Here is a 17,912-nt window from a genome sequence, read left to right as displayed (position 1 = left end):
TCTGCCACTAAGAATTGTGGGAAGGCGGAGGTGGTCGCAGGAATCCTGGGTTCTGTCCCAATGTCCCGTGATGCATTGCTTCACATCCCAGCAATCCCTGTGCTTCTGTCCACATTCGGTGCCATCTTTCAACGGTTTGTGTACTGCGCGCTCTGCCTCTTCGGTCTGCAGGAATGGATCCCGCACTGTTGACCAATATGCTGCTCGCTCTGACTAACACATCACGAGTTACAGTGGAGTTATTCCTTAAACTACAAAGGCAAGAGTTCTACACTGATCTCGCCACATGTAGTAGCTATGACATGAGATTGCTTGTGGCATTCATGGAGGCGGTGACCACAGTGGAGCGCCGCTTTTGGGCTCGGGAAACAAGCACTGAATGGTGGGAATCACATCGTGATGCATGTCTGGGATGATGAGGAGTGGCTGCAGAACTTTCAGATGAGGAAAGCCACATCCATGGAACTGTGTGATGAGCTCGCCCCAGCTCTGCGGCACAAGGACACGAAAATGAAAGCTGCTCTGTTGTTGGAGAAGCACGTGGCGATTGCACTGTGGAAGCTGGCTACTCCAGACAGCTACCGATCAGTCGCTAACCAGTTCGGAGTGGGAAAGTTGACCTTTGGACTCATGTTGACGGAAGTGGGCAGGGCCATTAATCACATCCTGCCCTGAAAGACCGTGACTCTGGGCAACATGTGTGACATTGAGGATGACTTTGCACAAATGGGCTTTCCTAACTGTGGAGGGGCAATAGATGGCGCACACATTCCAATTTTGGCACCAGACCACCCTGCCACCGATACATTAATTGGAAGGCGTATTTCTCTATGGTTCTCCAAGTGCTTGTGGATCACCGTGGGTGTTTCACGGACATTAATGCAGGCTGGTCTGGAAAGGTGCATGACGCATACATCTTTTGGAACACTGCCCTGTTTAGGAAGCTGCAACCAGGGACTTTCTTCCCGGACCAGAAAATCACCGTAGGGGAAGTCAAAATGCCCATTGTGATCCTGAGAGACCCTCTACCAGGGGCCTCCTCTCCTGTTTGTGCTTTGCCAAGATCTGACAGCTGTGACTGGCTGGCCTTCTCCAGGGTAGAGAAGAGCTCCTGGCTGCATGCATCTCTGACCTCCTAGTCGTCCTCTGTCTCTGGGTCCCCCTCCCACTCCACATCCTCATCCAGGATTTCCTCTTCCTGGCTCAGTCCACTCTCGACTGGCACGCGAGCCACCAAAGCATCCACTCCAGATCTTTGTAGAACTGGCAACTCGTGGGCGCAGCACCGGAGCGGTGGTTTGCCTCCTGTGCCTTGTGGTAGGCGTTCTGCAGCTCCTTCACTTTGACCCTGCACTGCACTGTACCAGTCATGGCCCCTTTCTGTCATGCATCATGAAATCTGTCCATAGGTAACATAACATAATTCCTGGGACTGGACAGCCTCCTCTCCCTAAATGCTGATGAGGTCCAGCAGCTCGGCATTGTCCCAAGCGGGGGATCACCTGGTGCGTGGAGCAGGCATGGTCACCTGGAAAGATGCACTGAGACCACTGCATGCGTCATCAAGCAAACAGGAAGGGGACTTTCAAAATTCCCAAGGTGGGGCTCATGGTTGGTCACCTGAGGGCAGGGCAGTGGAGTTCAAATCACAGCATTGTGGGACACCTCCCGGAGGCCAATGACAGCGCTGTAATCTACCACGGTGTCTACACTGGCACTGCAGCACTAGCGCAGAAAGCTGTATGCCTCTTGTTGGGGTTGTTTTTTTATAGCGCTGCAACTGTGCAGTTTCTGCGCACTAAGTGCCTTGGCAGTGTGTACACCTCAGGAGTTACACCACAGAAAGCTGCTTTACTATGCAGAAACTTGCCAGTGTGGACAAGGCCGAACACTATAAGGCACAGTTTCAATTCCTTTAATCATTCTCGTGACACTTCTCTGAACCCTCTCCAACTTTTCAACATATTTCTTGAATTGCAGACACCAGAACTGGACACAGAATTCCAGGAGTGGTCACACCAGTGCCAAATACAGAGAGAAAATAACCTCTCTACTCCTATTTGAGATTTCACTGTTTATTCATCCAAGGAACGCATTAGCCCTTTTGGGCACAGCGTTGGACTGGGAGTTCATGTTTAGCTGATCATCCCTCATGACCCTCAAATCTTTCAGAGTCACTGCTTTTCAGAATACAGTCCCCCATCCTGTAAGCATGGCCTATGTTCTCTGTTCTTAAATGTATCCATTTAGCCATATTAAAACACATATTATTTGCTTGCATCCAGTTTATCAAGCAATCCAGATTGCTCTGTATTGGTGACTTTTCCTCTACACTATTTACCACTCCCCCAATTTTTGTGTCATCTGAAAATTTTATCAGTGATGATTCTGTTGGGATATGTTAGGTTTAAGAAAAGACCTGGGAAGCTGCTGGTATGCTGACATGGCATTAGGGGAGAAAGGCACAGACAGGCAGTATTTCTTTGTTTAATAAATAAGTTGCCATATTTTTCCATTCCCTGTTGCTTGTTGAGAATTGATGAGCCTTGCAGCTGCATAAGAAATGTAGTTGTCTAAAAAAATACCCTTTGTGTAAAAGAAGGGTTATCTCCCCATCCCTTCTTTCCCAGCTACACAAGAGAGCCCTGGATCATGGCCCCTTCCTCCCTCCCCTGAGAACTGCTGATTAAAGAAATTTGTAGCAACAAATTATTGCAAAGAAATGTATTTTCAAGGTAAAAATGCCTGTATAACATGCGTAATGTTGTGAACAATAGAGAGGGGTGGATATACTAATTGTATGGGTGTTTCAATTACTTAATAAGCGTTTTTCGGGTGTTGTACCAGATGTAGGCATTTACATACTAACTTAAGTAAAAGGAGTGTGCTGTAACTAATCCAGTGCTTACTCGACAATTGGATCGAGGGGAACAAGTATCGCAATAAAGGATCCCATCTAGTCAATCCGCCTCTAGGTCAACCTGCTCCTTCTTCTAACAGATTCTATGTTTGCTTCCAGGTCATTAATACTAATGTCAACTAGTATGGGGCCAAGAACTGCGGGACTCCACTAGAAATACATCTACTTAATGATGATTCCCCGTTTACAATTACATGTTGAGACCTATCAGTTAGCCAGTTTTTAATCCATTTAATAGGTGCCATGTTAATTATATATTGTTCTAGTTCTTTAATCAAAATGTTATATGGTACCACGCGAAATGCCTTAAAGAAGCCTAAGTATATTATATCAACCCTATCACCTTTATCAGCCAAACTTGCAATCTTACCAAAAAAAGATTTCAAGTTAGTTTGACAGGTTCTATTTTCTATAAACCCATGTTGATTGGAATTAATTATTTCACCCTCCTTTAATCAAGGCTTGTGTCAGTTGTTCCATTATCTTGTTTGGGGTCGATATGAGGGAAACAGAACTATAATTACTATAGTTGCGTTTACTATTTTAAAATATTGGCACAACATTAGCTTTCTTTTAGTCTCCGAGAACTTCCCCAATGTTCCATGAGTTTTGAAAATCAACATTAATACTAAACGATCTGTTCGGCCACCTCTTTTAAAACTCTTGGTAAATTGTCCGGAGGTGCTGATTTAAAAATGCTCAGCTTTAGTAGCTGCTGTTTAACATCTTCCCGAGTGGAATGGAATGGAAAGTGTTTCACCATCATCTGATAAGATCACATCATCTGTTCCCCCGCTGCCTGCCCCCCCCCCATACAGAACAGAAATATTCATTGAACACTTTGGTCTGTTCTGCATTATTATTGACAATTCTATCATTCTGCATTATTATTGACAATTCTACCATTTTCATTTAGTCATGGACCAATACCATAGTTAGGATTCCTTTTGTTCCTAATATACTTTAAAAATCCCTTTGTTTAGGTCCTTAACTCTGCTAGCCACTGATTTTCCCTTCTGTCCTTTTGCTTTCCCTATTAATTGTCTGTAATTGCTAGCTTCTGATTTATATTCATTACTGTGAATTTCCTCTTTTGTTCATTTGTTACATATATTTTTATAGCTACCTTCACTTCCCCCCTAAGTGTTTGAAAATGTACCTTTGAAAATCTACTTCATCTGCAGACAAAAAAAGATTGAGTAGTTTATCTAATCCATCTCCCTGCAAGTGTAGGATTGTTCTCTGTAATACTTGAGCTCAGTGCAATATTTTTGACACAAATTCGCCAAAGAGATTCAGCCAGAAGGGTTTTTTCAGGCTAGTTTCAGAAAGGCACTTAGGTGCTATTCGTAAAACAGCAAGAGGAGGAGGAGGTGACCTGTTACCCAATAGCCCACTGGTTAGGGCACTCATCTGCAATATGGGAGCCCCCATATAGGCAGATTAGGTATCTGAACCCCAGTCTACCACCTTCCAGGTGAATGCTCTAGCCACAAGGCTATAGAGGAGAACACGCTCCCTTGTCCTCTTCCAATGACGTTTCTAAATTTCCTTTGTTTTAATTTTAAAAAGCAGTTAAAAGTGCCTAAAATCAAAGCAAAATGTTTCATTTGACCCCAAATGAAATTTTTGGTGCTTTGTTTTGCCAAGAAAATTTTTCATTTCAGATCGCTCCAGAACATTTGTTTTCCTCGATTACTCGCATAGCTCTATGTAATGAACGTATGCACATTTCCCTGTCTGATTTGTAATGGTCTTCGGGAAATTATTCTATAGTGAAACAGATCTCATCGACAGGCAGCTTTTGACAAACTTGCCAACAGTTCCAATTTGTCTGGGGTGGTCCAGGTTTTTAAAACTTATTCAGGAGAATCAGTCTTCTGACCAATTTCCCAAGAGCTGCTGCAGCAGGAGGCAGGATATTTTCCATTGAGCTGTTCCTCTCCTGGATATTCTTGTCATCCACACATACACATTCAATCCTTTTCTGATCTGTATCATCTTGCGTGAGTTAAATCAAACCTTGATAGACTACAGGGCTGTCTTCTAGCCATTTAATATTCCAAAGACTTCAATTCGCAACAGCAAAGCTGCATCACATACCTTCTGCACTATGGTAGTGGCAAGCTCTTCAATCAGTTCCTCCTTATGTTCCCGTAAATAACAAGCCTCGTTCTGTTTGTCCTGCACAAAGATACAATTTATAAATACTACAGAGTCACATTTGAGTGGTATTTGTACAAGATCAATATCAAAATAAAAATGAGTAATATCCTACTTCGCATTGTATGCAGAAAGAACTGAATGTAAATAACTCTAATTTATTTGAATATCCTGTATTTCTGAAGTGGAACATGTGTGCTATCTTGATAATAACTTTCAGAAAAACAGCACACAATTCTTTTAGCTAATGCAGTAAGCTAATACATCACTGCATTACATTTTCTTTGATTTTCACTCACCTTTCCACTATTACTTGAATAAAGAAAAAACTGATCTATATAAGCCAGAATGTTATTAAAAATTTTTACCAGGCTTTCACCATATGTCTCTGCCTTGGAAATGGCTTCTTCTACTGCTTCTTCTGCCACACGTAAGGCCACAGCTAGGGTGTCCATCATACTATGTCCTAGTCAAAAAGCAAACAAAATACCCACATTTATGCTCAGCTGCAAAATTCAGACCAAGATTCTTCAGCTTCAGTAATTCTTAGATCTAGGATTTTGGTATAGTCTATTGCAGAGATGCAGAGCCAGACCTCAATCCCAAGCTGATCAAGATGCACAGGAACATAAGAACGGCCATACTGGGTCAGACCAATGGTCCATCTAGCCCAGAATCCTGTCTTCCGACAGTGGCTGGTGCCAGATGGTTCCGAGGGAATGAACAGAACAGGACAATTATCAAGATCTTTGGGGGTCCGGTTATTTACCTCTCTCCACTGTGAAAACTGACCATTTATTCCTACTCTTTGTTTTCTATACTTTAACCAGTTATTGATCCATGAGAGAACCTTCCCTCTTATCACATGAATGTTCACTTTGCTTAAGAGCCTTTGGTGAGGGACATTGTCAAAAGCGCTCTGAAAGTCCAGGTACGCAATATCAACTAGATCACCCTTATTCATGTGCTTGTTGACCACCTCAAAGAATTCTAATAGATTGGTGGGGCATGATTTCCCTTTACAAAAGGTGTGTTGACTCTATTGTGTTCATCTATGCATCTAATCATTCTATTCTTTATTATAGTTTCAACAAATTTCCCTGGTACTGAAGTTAGGCTTACCGGCCTGTAGGTGCCAGGATCGCCTCTGGAGCCTTTTTTTTTTTTTTAAATCAGCATTACATTAGATATCCTACAGTCATCTGGTATAGTGGCTGATTTAAGGAATAGGTTAAATACAACAGTCAGTAATTTTGCAATTTCGTATCTGAATTCCTTCAGAACTCTTGAGTGAATACCATCTGGTCCTAGTGATTTCTTAGCATTGAATTTATCAATGTGTTTCAAAACCTCCTCAATTGACACTTCAGTCTGGGACAGTTCCTCAGATTTGTCACCTACAAAGAATGGCTCAGGTGTGGCAATCTCCTTCACATCCTCTGCAGTGAAGACCAATGAAAAGAATTCATTTAGCTTCTCTGCAATGGTCTTGCCTTCTCTGAGTGCTCCTTTAGAACCTCAATCATCCAATGGCCCCACTGACTGGGAGGCTACCTGCTTCTGATGTACTTTAAAAAAAATTTGCTGTTAGTTTTTCTGTCTTTTGCTAGTTGCTCTTCAAATTCTTTTTTGGCCTGCCTAATTATACATTTACACTTGACTTGCTATAGTATATGTTCTATTCTATTTTCCTCAGTAGGATTTGACTTTCAATTTTTGAATGCTTGCAGGCATTTCACTCATGACTGTTCCTTTAAATTTCTGTTTAACTAGCTTCCTCATTTTTGTGTAATTCCCGTTTCTGAAGTTAAATGCTACTGTGGTGGGTTTCATTGATATTTTTCCTCCAAAAGGCTGTTAAATTTAATCACATTATGGTCGCTTTTACCAAACAGTTCAGCTATATTCACCTCTTGGACCAGATCCTGTGCTCCACTTACGCCTAATCAAGAACTGCCTCTCCCCTTATGGGTTCCAGGACTAGCTGCTCCAAGAAGCAGTCATTAATGGTGTCTAGACTTTTTATCTCTGTATCATATCCTGAGGTGACATGTTCCCAGTCAATATGGGGACAGTTGAAATCCCCCATTATTAATGAGTTTTCTGTTTTTGTAACCTGTCTAATCTCCCTGAGTATTTCACAGTCACCATCACCATCCTGGTCAGGTGGTCAGTAGTACATTCCTACTGCTATGCTCTCATTTTTCAAGTGTGGAATTTCAATCCATGGAGATTCCATGTTACAGTTTGAGTCATTTAAGACTTTTACTATATTTGACTCTATGCTTTTTTCACATATAGTGCCACCTCCCTTCCCCCAGTCAGTCATTGCTACTGTATATATTTTGTATGCGTCCCATTGCTTTTCATAGTTCCAGCAAGTTTCTGTGATGCCTATTCTATAAATATCCTCATTTAATATCAGGCACTCAAGTTCACCCATCTTAGTATTTAGACTTCTTGCATTTGTATACAAGCACTGATCAAATGTTTAAGTATTTAGTTGTCTGACTTCATGTGATGTAATTGAATAGGAATCTTTTTTGTTTGACTTGTTTCTCTTCATTTCCTGCCTGTACTTTATCAACTTCTAGCCTCTCCTCTTTACTAGGCTATGGAGTATCCCCAAGGGACGTCTGTCTGAACTGTGTGCTCCTCTGCACCTGTCAACTTTCCCCCCAGCCTTAGTTTAAAAACTCCTTTATAACCTTTTTAATTTTACATGCCAGTAATCTGGTTCCATTTTGGTGTAGCTGGAGCCCATCCTTCCTGTAAAGGCTCCTCCTTTCCCAAAAGGTTCCCCACTTCCTAATAAACCTAAATCCCTCCTCTAAACATCATCCTCTTATCCACGCAAAGATACTCTACAGTTCCGCCTGTCTAACTGGCCCTGCGCGCGGAATTGGAAACATTTCAGAGAAGGCTACCATGGAAGTCCTGAACTTAAATCTCTTACCAAGCAGCCTAAATTTGACCTCCATGACCTCTCTCTCCTACCTTTCCCTATGTCATTGCACATGCACCTTGATTCTCAGAACCATGATGATGAGCATTGACATAAACATCTCAATAGACAGAAAAAATGTTGGGTGGTCTGTACCCATTTCTATATTCTGCCTCTCTGGCATGTCTATGTGCCCTGGAGTTCAGATTATGGGGGTGTGATAGCAGTGCTCACCAAAGTGCTGCACTGTAAATCCCTATGTGGACTTTGTAGGAGTGAACTAAAATGTTCCTAGTTTGCATTAACTTAGTCCTCTTCAAACAGGGCTACATTAATGCAAAGTAGGAACCTTTTGTTCGTGCCTGCAGGATTCACGCAGGGGAGTTATAGTGCAGCACTTTGGTGTGCACTGCTATTCACACCCCCGTAATCCGAACTGCCAGACATTTCCCTAAAAATACAGTATTGACAGAGGCCACTAACTTTCTAAACTTAAATAATACGTAACTTACCATTTTAAATAGAAAAACACAATATTTCTACAAAATCCATTTAGGGAGACTAACAATGTGCTTACTTTAGTTGGGTAGTTATGATGAAAGGAAGGTTTGTAACAGAATTTAACAAAACTGAGACCTATATGAAAAACAAGTGTGTATGAGCATTAGGGGAAAATCATGTGTGAGAGAGAGAGAACAAACTCTGAACATAGAATATCAGAGTTGGAAGGGACCTCAGGAGGTCATCTAGTCCAACCCCCTGCTCAAAGCAGGAGCAATCCCCAGACAGATTTTTGCCCCAGATCCTTAAATGGCCCCCTCATGGATTGAACTCACAACCCTGGGTTTAGCAGGCCAATGCTCAAACCACTGAGCTATCCCTCCCCTGTGTACAGTATTAAGAAAACCATATTGAAGTGAATGCATAATAGCCATGATGCAAAACAGATAAAGTCTAGCATGTGCCCTGTGAACCACAGAAGCTCTGGTAACTCACTAAAGGTTTTAGCTAAAAGATTAGTGATCCTGTAAACTTTTCATCACCAGGGACCAATGCGACTTGGAGACCCTCCAGCACTGTAGGCTATTTATCAAATAACTCAGTAACAGCTCAGTTTTAGTGCAAATGAATTTTAAGTAGAGTTACCTTCTGTCTGTCTGTAGAATGTAGAGTCACTGCCACAAATGCTTCCTTCATTTTCGATGCTTCCTTCAAAAAAGCTTCCTTCTGCTCAACAAGACAGCACAACACATATTGTATATGAATATTCAATATATTATGAGATTAAAGTACTCTTTCAAAAAGTAGTGGTGTTTCTAACTACACCACATGTATAGAAGAGTAGTCTGAAAATTCCTGTTTGAATTTCAGCTGTTATACAAAATGTTATTTCTTTTATATGAAAGATTTCTCAGACAGAGAGGAGGGAGAGAGAGGATGAAGTTACTTAAATGCAGAACTTGTAAAATGAAAGCTAGTGCAGTGAACTTGCTTTTAACATGACATTTGGGACTTGAAACAGATCCTGGATTTTAAAGGCCACTACTGTATAAATAAAACAAACCCAGACATTTAAGCTTGTATTTATCTTCAAATGAAACAAGAGGGTTATCTTACAGTCATACTGAAAATAGAAAAAGAAAGTTAACAATGACATTTAGACGCTGAGGCCTTCTACAGAAAGGTCTCCTATATCCTGCATATCCTTACTTACATATCCTGCATGTTATTACTCATGGGAGCAGTTTCATTTAAAGGCATAATTCAATGAGACTACTTTTGAGCATAAGGAATGCCTTGATGTGTAAGGTTTTGCAGGATCAGTCTCCTGACTTTTTTAATTTTCTGCATGTATTTAAATTAATTCTTTTGTTCCATTTGCATCACACCCACTAAATGTAGCATGCCCGCCTTTATTTTTTCATTTCCATTTTTGAAGGGTTTTTTTAAAAATTGATATGAAGAAAAAAGCAACCTATCAAAATGAAATCTTTTAGGATGGCATTCTCCTGTTCTACCTACAGACTTGCCATGTACTTCTAAGTAGTATTAAAAGAGCCACTTAGAGTTGCCTTCACCCGGGGGAACACAGCCTTGCTATTACTTTTGTTTTCCAAGTGCTTAGCTTATCTTCCAGAAAGAAAGAAAGAAAGACTTTATAGAAAACATAAACCCTATAGAAAACACGAACTCTATACAGATTTCAGTCGAATTACACTAGGGATGAATTTGGCCCAGCGGAGGCAAATCATCTCAGAAAGATTAGACTGGTTCTGCTTCTGAATCATTTGCTATTCAATTACAGTAAACGTGCCAGCATGACAGCAAGAAAGCACTGTCCCCAAACTCACTGAATACCTTCAATTACTAGTTTTATAGGGGGATGCATCATCTCTCCATAGTTAGGAAAGAATTACATCTCATTCTAGAAGGCTGATATTGATATTAAATTGATCACATTTCTTCCCCATTTACTAGAGAAACTTCAAATGTAAGCCGCAGCTGCAATTCACATGGGGCCAAATTCTATGGCAAACAGGCAGAACTCCAGTTGTGGTACGGACTGCAGGATCTGGCCTTAGTCAAATTTTGCTTTAAGTGCAACGGAAAACCTCAACTCCAAAATTCTGTGCTCATTCATTATCTACACAGAACTCTCAGAGCCCTAAGCATGTTCATGGAGAGCAGAAACAGCTGAAATTTGCTTTGTAGATCTGAGAGCAGAATTTTGCCTTATCGATTATCTAAATTTTGATTAGTTAAATAGCTCAAACCTAAGCCCAACTCCCTAGATATTTAACTTCTTATATTCCCTCACTGTAATTCTTCTGAAAAATTGTAATTTTCTTCCCCCCCCAAAATACTCTCCGAACTCTGATTGGGTCCATCATGTGCGTTAATGTGGATGAGCCTATAAGAAATTAAAACTGTACTGTACCTATTATTTCAGAACAAGCACCACTCTCCAGTCTATGTTTTCTGTATAAATTCTTCAGGACTTTGGCACTACCAAAACGCTTGAAGCGACTTTTCACATTATTGTAATACCATTCCAGGGACTGGGTCCTTAGGAGTCTAAAGAGAATAAATGAGCAACAGTTCAGAATGCTTAAAATGAGTCTACATCAAATAAAAACAAAAACTCTCCCTGGTCTTTCCTAAAAATTATATCTACTGGGCTCTTTTAAATCAAAAGCCTTATAGCATAATATTTTTGAACACTGTTTCTTGGTTTTAGCTTGAACAGGTCTGGTTTTATGGCAAAATAAGTACTGGAAATGTAGCTAAAAGTCATTCTGATTACAGTAGTAAGTTGCTTAGTTACCATATCAAAATAGCAGATTATATATTTTAACAAATGTACTGAATACATTTTGAAAGGCCATCTACAGTATTATAGAATAACATATGAGGCTATGGTTTTAAAAGTGTTTAATATTTACATGGATTTATAAATAACTCACTATGGAAAGAATAGTTAGTTAAGATTTTACAGGGCCTGGAGAGCTCTCTTTTTCTCTTTGAGATTTTTTCAAGATTTATTTTTCATAAACATATACAAACATTTACAGAAAAGAGCTCATTGGACAAGGTCTGTACAAAGAATCTTAACTCATTGCAAGCAAATAAGAATGGGTGGAAAACTTTATTGGGAAACATTCAAAGAAATAGTGAAAGTGCCATCATACTGGAATGGGTAAGAGCAAGAACTGTGAGGACAACAAGCCAAAAGACCTTGTAAACATCTACATCTTTTCCCAAAAATCAACATGGAACCTGGATTTAGCATCTGTGCTCTGAATGGAAAAAAACAACCCACCTTTGAGTAGATTGTTCCAAAGCCCACTGAATGGAAAGACTCGCAGAGACTTCAGGGGGCTTTGGATCAGGTCCCAAAAGACCAAGAAGATGATGCAAGCCATATCAGCCCCTTTTATGATAATAAAACATAAGCAAGGGTGCAGGGTTAGCAGCAGAAAGTCTGCTCAGAGAGTGATTGTGGGTAGCCCACAGCTGATCACCACAGTCTCAAAAATGGTATCAGGTGGAAAGAACTCTACGAATTCCCAGCTGTAACTTAAAACTGACCTCCACCAGCAGTAGCCCCAGGAAAGATAAGCAGTGTTTGCACCAGTGGGTCTGAATCAACTCCCATGTGTTTTTTTTCCACAAATTGATCTGATTTATTTGGTTGTGTACTGTCACATTAGTTTATTTTATTTTATGCCACACCTACTTACATCAAGTCAAATCACATGTAGCAAAGTGACTGGTATATTCTGATGTGACAGTACTAGAACTTTGTATGTAATTAAGGCAATCTGTTGCTTCTTAAGACCAAGATTTTGAAACTTGGAAGCCAAACGTTAGCCTTCTAAGACTAACTTAGGTACCTAAATAAGTGGCAGGGCCGGCTCCATGCACCAGCTTACTAAGCAGGTGCTTGGGGTGGCCACTTCGGAGAGGGGCAGCACGTCCAGTTGCTCGGCGGCAATTCGGCGGATGGTCCCTCACTTCTGCACCGAGCGAAGGACCTCCCGCTGAATTGCCGCCGCAGATCGCGATTGCGGCTTTTTTTTTTGTTTGTTTTTTGTTTTTTTTTTGTTTGGCTGCTTGGGGCGGCCAAAACCCTAGAGCCGGCCTTGATAAGTGGCCTCATCAGAAGTGCTGGGCACCCAGCAACTCCAACTGACTTAAGCCATGATTTTCAAAAATGGAATCAATGGAATAACTGGCTACTTGATTCAGATGGGGTAATTCACTTCTGACACAACTCTAGTTAGCTTGTATAGTATTAATCACTTGGAATTTCTGTGGGATTCCTCTCAGGCACCAAAATAAAAACACACTAAGAGAAAGTGGTGATCTCAAAAGAATGTAATCGTAAGACCTGTTTTCTTCAGCAAGTCTGGGTTTCCTTTGCCTATATGAGGCAAATGATAATCCACAATTTTTCTCCAACACACATCATTTGATAAGAAATTGTGTTTTCCTTTGAGGGTACTAACTGTATGGTTCTGCCAGTTATATCATTTTTGTCAATTATCTCCACAGATTCTATGCTATGACCAAGCTCACTGTACAATACATGACCCAGAAGTTTCACTAAATGTTCCCATCGGTCTCAAGTGTTCAGGGAGATGCCTACAATGCTAAATGGAATAGCACCAAACAGGTCCATTTATATTCTAGTCCACTTACATGTCATCACTGAAAAACATCTGGTAGAGTATACCTATAACCTACTAATGCAGAGTGGAAACTAAATAAAAGTGGTAAAGTTTGTTCGCTGAATTCTTGCACACCAAAGCCCAGCTATAGATTCATTATATTAGGTGCAGGGCTGCAAATAACAAGAAAATGCATGTATAGCACACAAGTGTCCTTTTTCTGTATGTCTCGGCTTCAACTAGATTCAAGGCAGCAGCTTTCTCTTACTGTGTTTGCACAGTGCCTAGCACAATGATGCCCCAAGCTTGACTGGGGTCTCTGAGAGCTATTGTAATACAGATACTCTGTTAGTATACGAATAATACTAAGACTGATACATGTCCTGACAGAGTTGGCCAAAAATCTGTTTTCTATATGACGTCCTCACAGGTCACCTTGGTATGCACATGATCTACAACAGATGAGATATATGGGGCCAATGTCAAAGTGGCGGTCATTGTGCCCAAATCTGTTTGATTGTGAATTAGAAGGCTTTTGATTCCCTACGCTGTGGCTGCCAAAAAGCATTTTGTTCAATTGTAGGATGTCTGTGAAGTCCTGATTAGCAGAACTGTGCTTGGCAGTGGGAAACCTGGTAAATCCATGAATTCAGTCAACTTTTACTCAAAAACAGCTTTCAGCATTTCTTCCCACTATGAGAGTTTCTTCCACTTTATGGATCAATAGCATGATTGATAGCACTATTTGCATCCATGGTATTAGAATTGTGTCAGAAAGGGAAAAATGCTACATCTTCTCTTGCTGAGTTTCATTTAGATTTGTCCACTAACGTTCTGGAGGGTTGGAAGGTTTGGCCTTCAACCTCTGACATGAACACCTGATCTTCATGATGGGTAAAATCAAATTCATGTGTATGGGAGAGGAGAGAGGGCGAGATGCCCATTATTAGTTCAAATTGCTCCTAGCTTAGGACAGCGTTCAAATGCTTGCTTCCCTTAAATGAGCAGTTATTAAATTAATACTTAAGAAACCATGCCTTCAAGTTGACAATCTTCCCAACTACCACTCTGTTCCTAACCTTTGCTTTATGTGGTAGAAAACCTTGCAACAAAATTACTTTTGTACCATCTGGCCTGACTTCCTTGACCCTTTTCAATGCACCTTTCAGCTGAAGTATAGCATGGAAAATGAATTAGTATCATTAGACAGATGATGATCTAGCTGTGAGCAGAAGTCAGCAATCCATGCTGACTTTTTTTCCTTTTACATCTGTCAGCAGCCATCGATACCACTGACCACAACAATAGCGACTTGCCTGCAGCTGTTGACTGGACTGGATGAGACTGCACTTCAGTGGCTCCACTTTTTCCTCTACAAGGTTGTACCCACACTAGGGAATGTTTATGAAAATTCCTAACACCGTTATCACTAGTGTATCTGCGGCAGTGTTAGCAACATTGGGAGCGCTACCAGAGATGGCTCCATGGCTCTGGCATACATTTTAGCACCATGCTAAGTAGCTTAGCGTTGTGCACTAGAGGCATGTGCTTGCTAGCCACCATGCCATCAGGTCTCATTACCACTTTTATGAAAGTATCAAGCTCTTGCAAGTTAGCACCATGAATTCTAGTGCTGAGAGTATCACGGAGCTACCACAATTGCAGCTGCAGGTTTATGGTAAGCATAATGCTTTAAATTTCTGTATAGGAACTCAGAGATTGTGAGAAGGGCAGATGTGATACAGCTTGGTGGGAAATGGTTTTCCCATCTCATGACCATTTTTGTGTAAAAAAATATCCAATGCTGCATCAGGATGACATTGAGATCTTTCAAAAAAAAAATTTTGATGAAAAAATTCAGAGTGACAAAGAGCGAGCGAGAGAGAGAGCGCTCCACCTCAGAATAGCCAGTAGACTGGAGGTCAGGATACTTGACTAGGATGTGGGAGATTCAGGTTCTAGTTTCTGGTTTGAATCAGGCAGGGATTCAAATCCCTGATCCACCTGTTTCAGATCAGGGACTAGATCCAGGTGAGTTCCCTGACCACCAAGCTATTCTGGGATGAAGCTCTCTCTTTCTCCCTCCGACCCCCCAAAAATTCCATGCTGGACCCGAGAAACCTTTTCCAATTACAGTTTAGTTAAAACTGATCTGTTCCTCCAAAAACTTTTGGTTTAGATGAATCCAAATTTTCTAATGAAAAACGTTTAGTCAAAAATTTCCTGACCAAGCCAGTGAATGACTAAAAATGAGGCTTGCTTGCCTACGCCACCACATCTGGTTGAGGAGCAAAAATTGGGAATAGTTTTGAAACTTCCTCAGTTCTGGGGGTTGAAAATTTGTAAGAAACCTTATAATCTCCCTTTTGTGATAGTGAGCCACAACAACTCCAGATCTGTGCTTCTATTCTGCATGCATTCTATAACAAATTGCAATGACTCTTCTAAAGCTTTTCAGCCTCTTAACATTCAGATAAGTCCCCATGTCCCTGCTGATTTCTACTGTGGAGAAAGGATTTGGAGAAGAGAATAGCCATCCCTATGGATACCAAAATAAAGGACTTATTCACAAAAGAAATATGGACACTTTCTGCTCATTTCAAAATCCTTTAATGTTGGTCTGTATTTTAAAGCCATGACTCTTCTACATACTGCAAAAACGGCTTTTCTATGTGCCTAGAATTATGAAAAGCTACATCATAGCAACCACCAAATCTTACACTGAAGCACTTTCCCCCTCTTATCTATATTGCAGTGTGTGCAAATTCTTTCCATGAAATAAAAAGTTCATATTTAAAGACTATTAGTCATACACACATAAAAGCAGCAGCACTGGCTGAAGTTATTTATTTGTATTTCTGTGCTACAAAGTCAGCTATGTCTGTATATGTAAACCGCTCTAAAATCCAAGGCCACTATTTATGTTACATAAAATCATTAGGAAGGTGAATCACATTTCAAAGCCTTTTGTTATGGAAACAACATTGTGGGTTTGGAATCAGTATTACTACAATATGTAAAAATTATTAGTCAACTTCAGTTCAATAAAGAAAAGCTTGACAGAGTATGAGAGATTGAATTTTTTAAGCGAGAGAGAGAGAATGAGGCACTAATAGAATAACAGACTCAGAGCAATGGATAAATCTGGGCATACTGTGAACAGTTCCTGTGGCTGCTTCCTCACATCACTGTCAATACTCCCCAACCCTGGCCTGCAATACCCACCTACTCCATTCCAGGCTCTCTCCTGAGAAGGAACAACTGCAAGTTGTGCTGTGTGATTGTGATATGAACAAAAATTCCCTAGAGATGAGATCTCCTAACACATTTTTACTTATGATCATAGGGCGAACATTTGAAAGACTTCACTCAAACATTTCTACAAGCCGTCAAAAAATCCATTACACAACACGCAGAAGATAAACAAAGCGATTTATCATTTAACATTCATAGTCTTCTAATAACATGACACAAGTTAGGGGCACTCATTTTGATTAAAGGTCAGTGCAGCAAACCCCTTTCTCTAGAACTCTAAATGTTAACACAATGGAAATGGAAAGGATGTTCATGTTTTTAGAGGCTGTTTATAACATAGTTTAAACTGGGAGAAAGCACACAGAAATTGTAGAACACTGAAAATATTCAGTGACCTCCATAGTGATTAGGAGTAAAATTTCAAACATGCTTAAGTGATTTAGGCACTTAAGTGACTTGTGAGCTCAGGTGCTACTGAAGACTTTAACATACTCACAAGTTGTCTCAGCCACATGTGAAAGTGAGGGAGGAAATATATAGTAGGTCTGAATTTCATCCCTGTTGATGTACGCTGATAGCGAGGGCCTCATTTTCAGTTCAGCCTTAACCGGACCTGTATTTTTGCAGGTGCAAAGGTCATTTAGACATTCAACTCCCTGAATATGCCCCCCCAAAACATCAAAGTGACCTAAACTGCAGGTGCAAAATGGTACAGTAGAACTTCAGAGTTACGAACACCATAGTTATGAACTGACCAGTCAACCACACACCTCATTTGGAACCAGATGTACACAATCAGGCAGCAAAGAAAAAAAAACCCACTATACAGCACAGAACTGTGTAAAACATAAACTACCAAAAAAATAAAGGGAAAGTTTAAAAAAAGATTTGACAAGGTAAGGAAACTGTTTGTGCTTGTTTAATTTAAGACGATTAAAATCACATTTTTCTTCTGCACAGCAAAGTTTCAAAGATGTATTAAGTCAATGTTCAGTTGTAAACTTTTGAAAGAACAACCTTTTTGTTCAGAGTTATGAAAAACCTCCATTCCCAAGGTGTTCGTAACTCGGAGGTTCTACTGTACTTGCAAGTATTTATGCCTGAAAATCCACTTGTCTGTCCTGGGGAATCCCTAAATACTCGAGTTAAATCTTTTTATGTACATTTTATGTCATCCTTTTAGGGCACCTTAAGTGCACTAGCCCTTTGTGTCTGGATGCATCTGCACAGAAGAATGTCTTGGCTTTTTCAGCTTTGCTGATCCTGTTATGGCCCTTTCCTCTCACCTTACAGGGCACCTTCTCAAGTTTTCTGATTCCATGGTGGAAATCACACTGTGCGTTAAATTATGCCCTCAGTTACACCAGTGTAACCCCACTGACTCCTGTGAGGTTTCACAGGTATAAATGGAGTTCAGAAATTTGGCTCTATGAATATTAAGTAACTAACTAGATGGTAA

At 40.5% G+C, this 17,912-nt stretch overlaps 1 protein-coding gene across 5 annotated transcripts in view; it reads right to left on the bottom strand.

Annotated features, from left to right (window-relative positions):
- Positions 1-17,912, bottom strand: part of MYRIP (myosin VIIA and Rab interacting protein) — a 350,794-nt gene that overhangs the window by 67,810 nt on the left and 265,072 nt on the right. For all 5 annotated transcript variants that reach the window (XM_054019536.1, XM_054019532.1, XM_054019533.1 and 2 more), the window contains exons 4-7: positions 10,966-11,102; positions 9,174-9,254; positions 5,452-5,549; positions 5,024-5,104 (exon numbers count right to left, since the gene is read on the bottom strand). In XM_054019536.1, coding sequence (XP_053875511.1) covers positions 5,024-5,104; positions 5,452-5,549; positions 9,174-9,254; positions 10,966-11,102 — 397 coding nt within the window. The remainder of the gene's footprint in view (positions 1-5,023; positions 5,105-5,451; positions 5,550-9,173; positions 9,255-10,965; positions 11,103-17,912) is intronic.

The sequence above is a fragment of the Malaclemys terrapin genome, chromosome 2 (assembly GCF_027887155.1).
Source record: "Malaclemys terrapin pileata isolate rMalTer1 chromosome 2, rMalTer1.hap1, whole genome shotgun sequence".
Taxonomy (NCBI): domain Eukaryota; kingdom Metazoa; phylum Chordata; order Testudines; family Emydidae; genus Malaclemys; species Malaclemys terrapin.
Note: the sequence above shows the minus strand (reverse complement) of the source record. Positions and strands in the feature narration are given on the sequence as shown.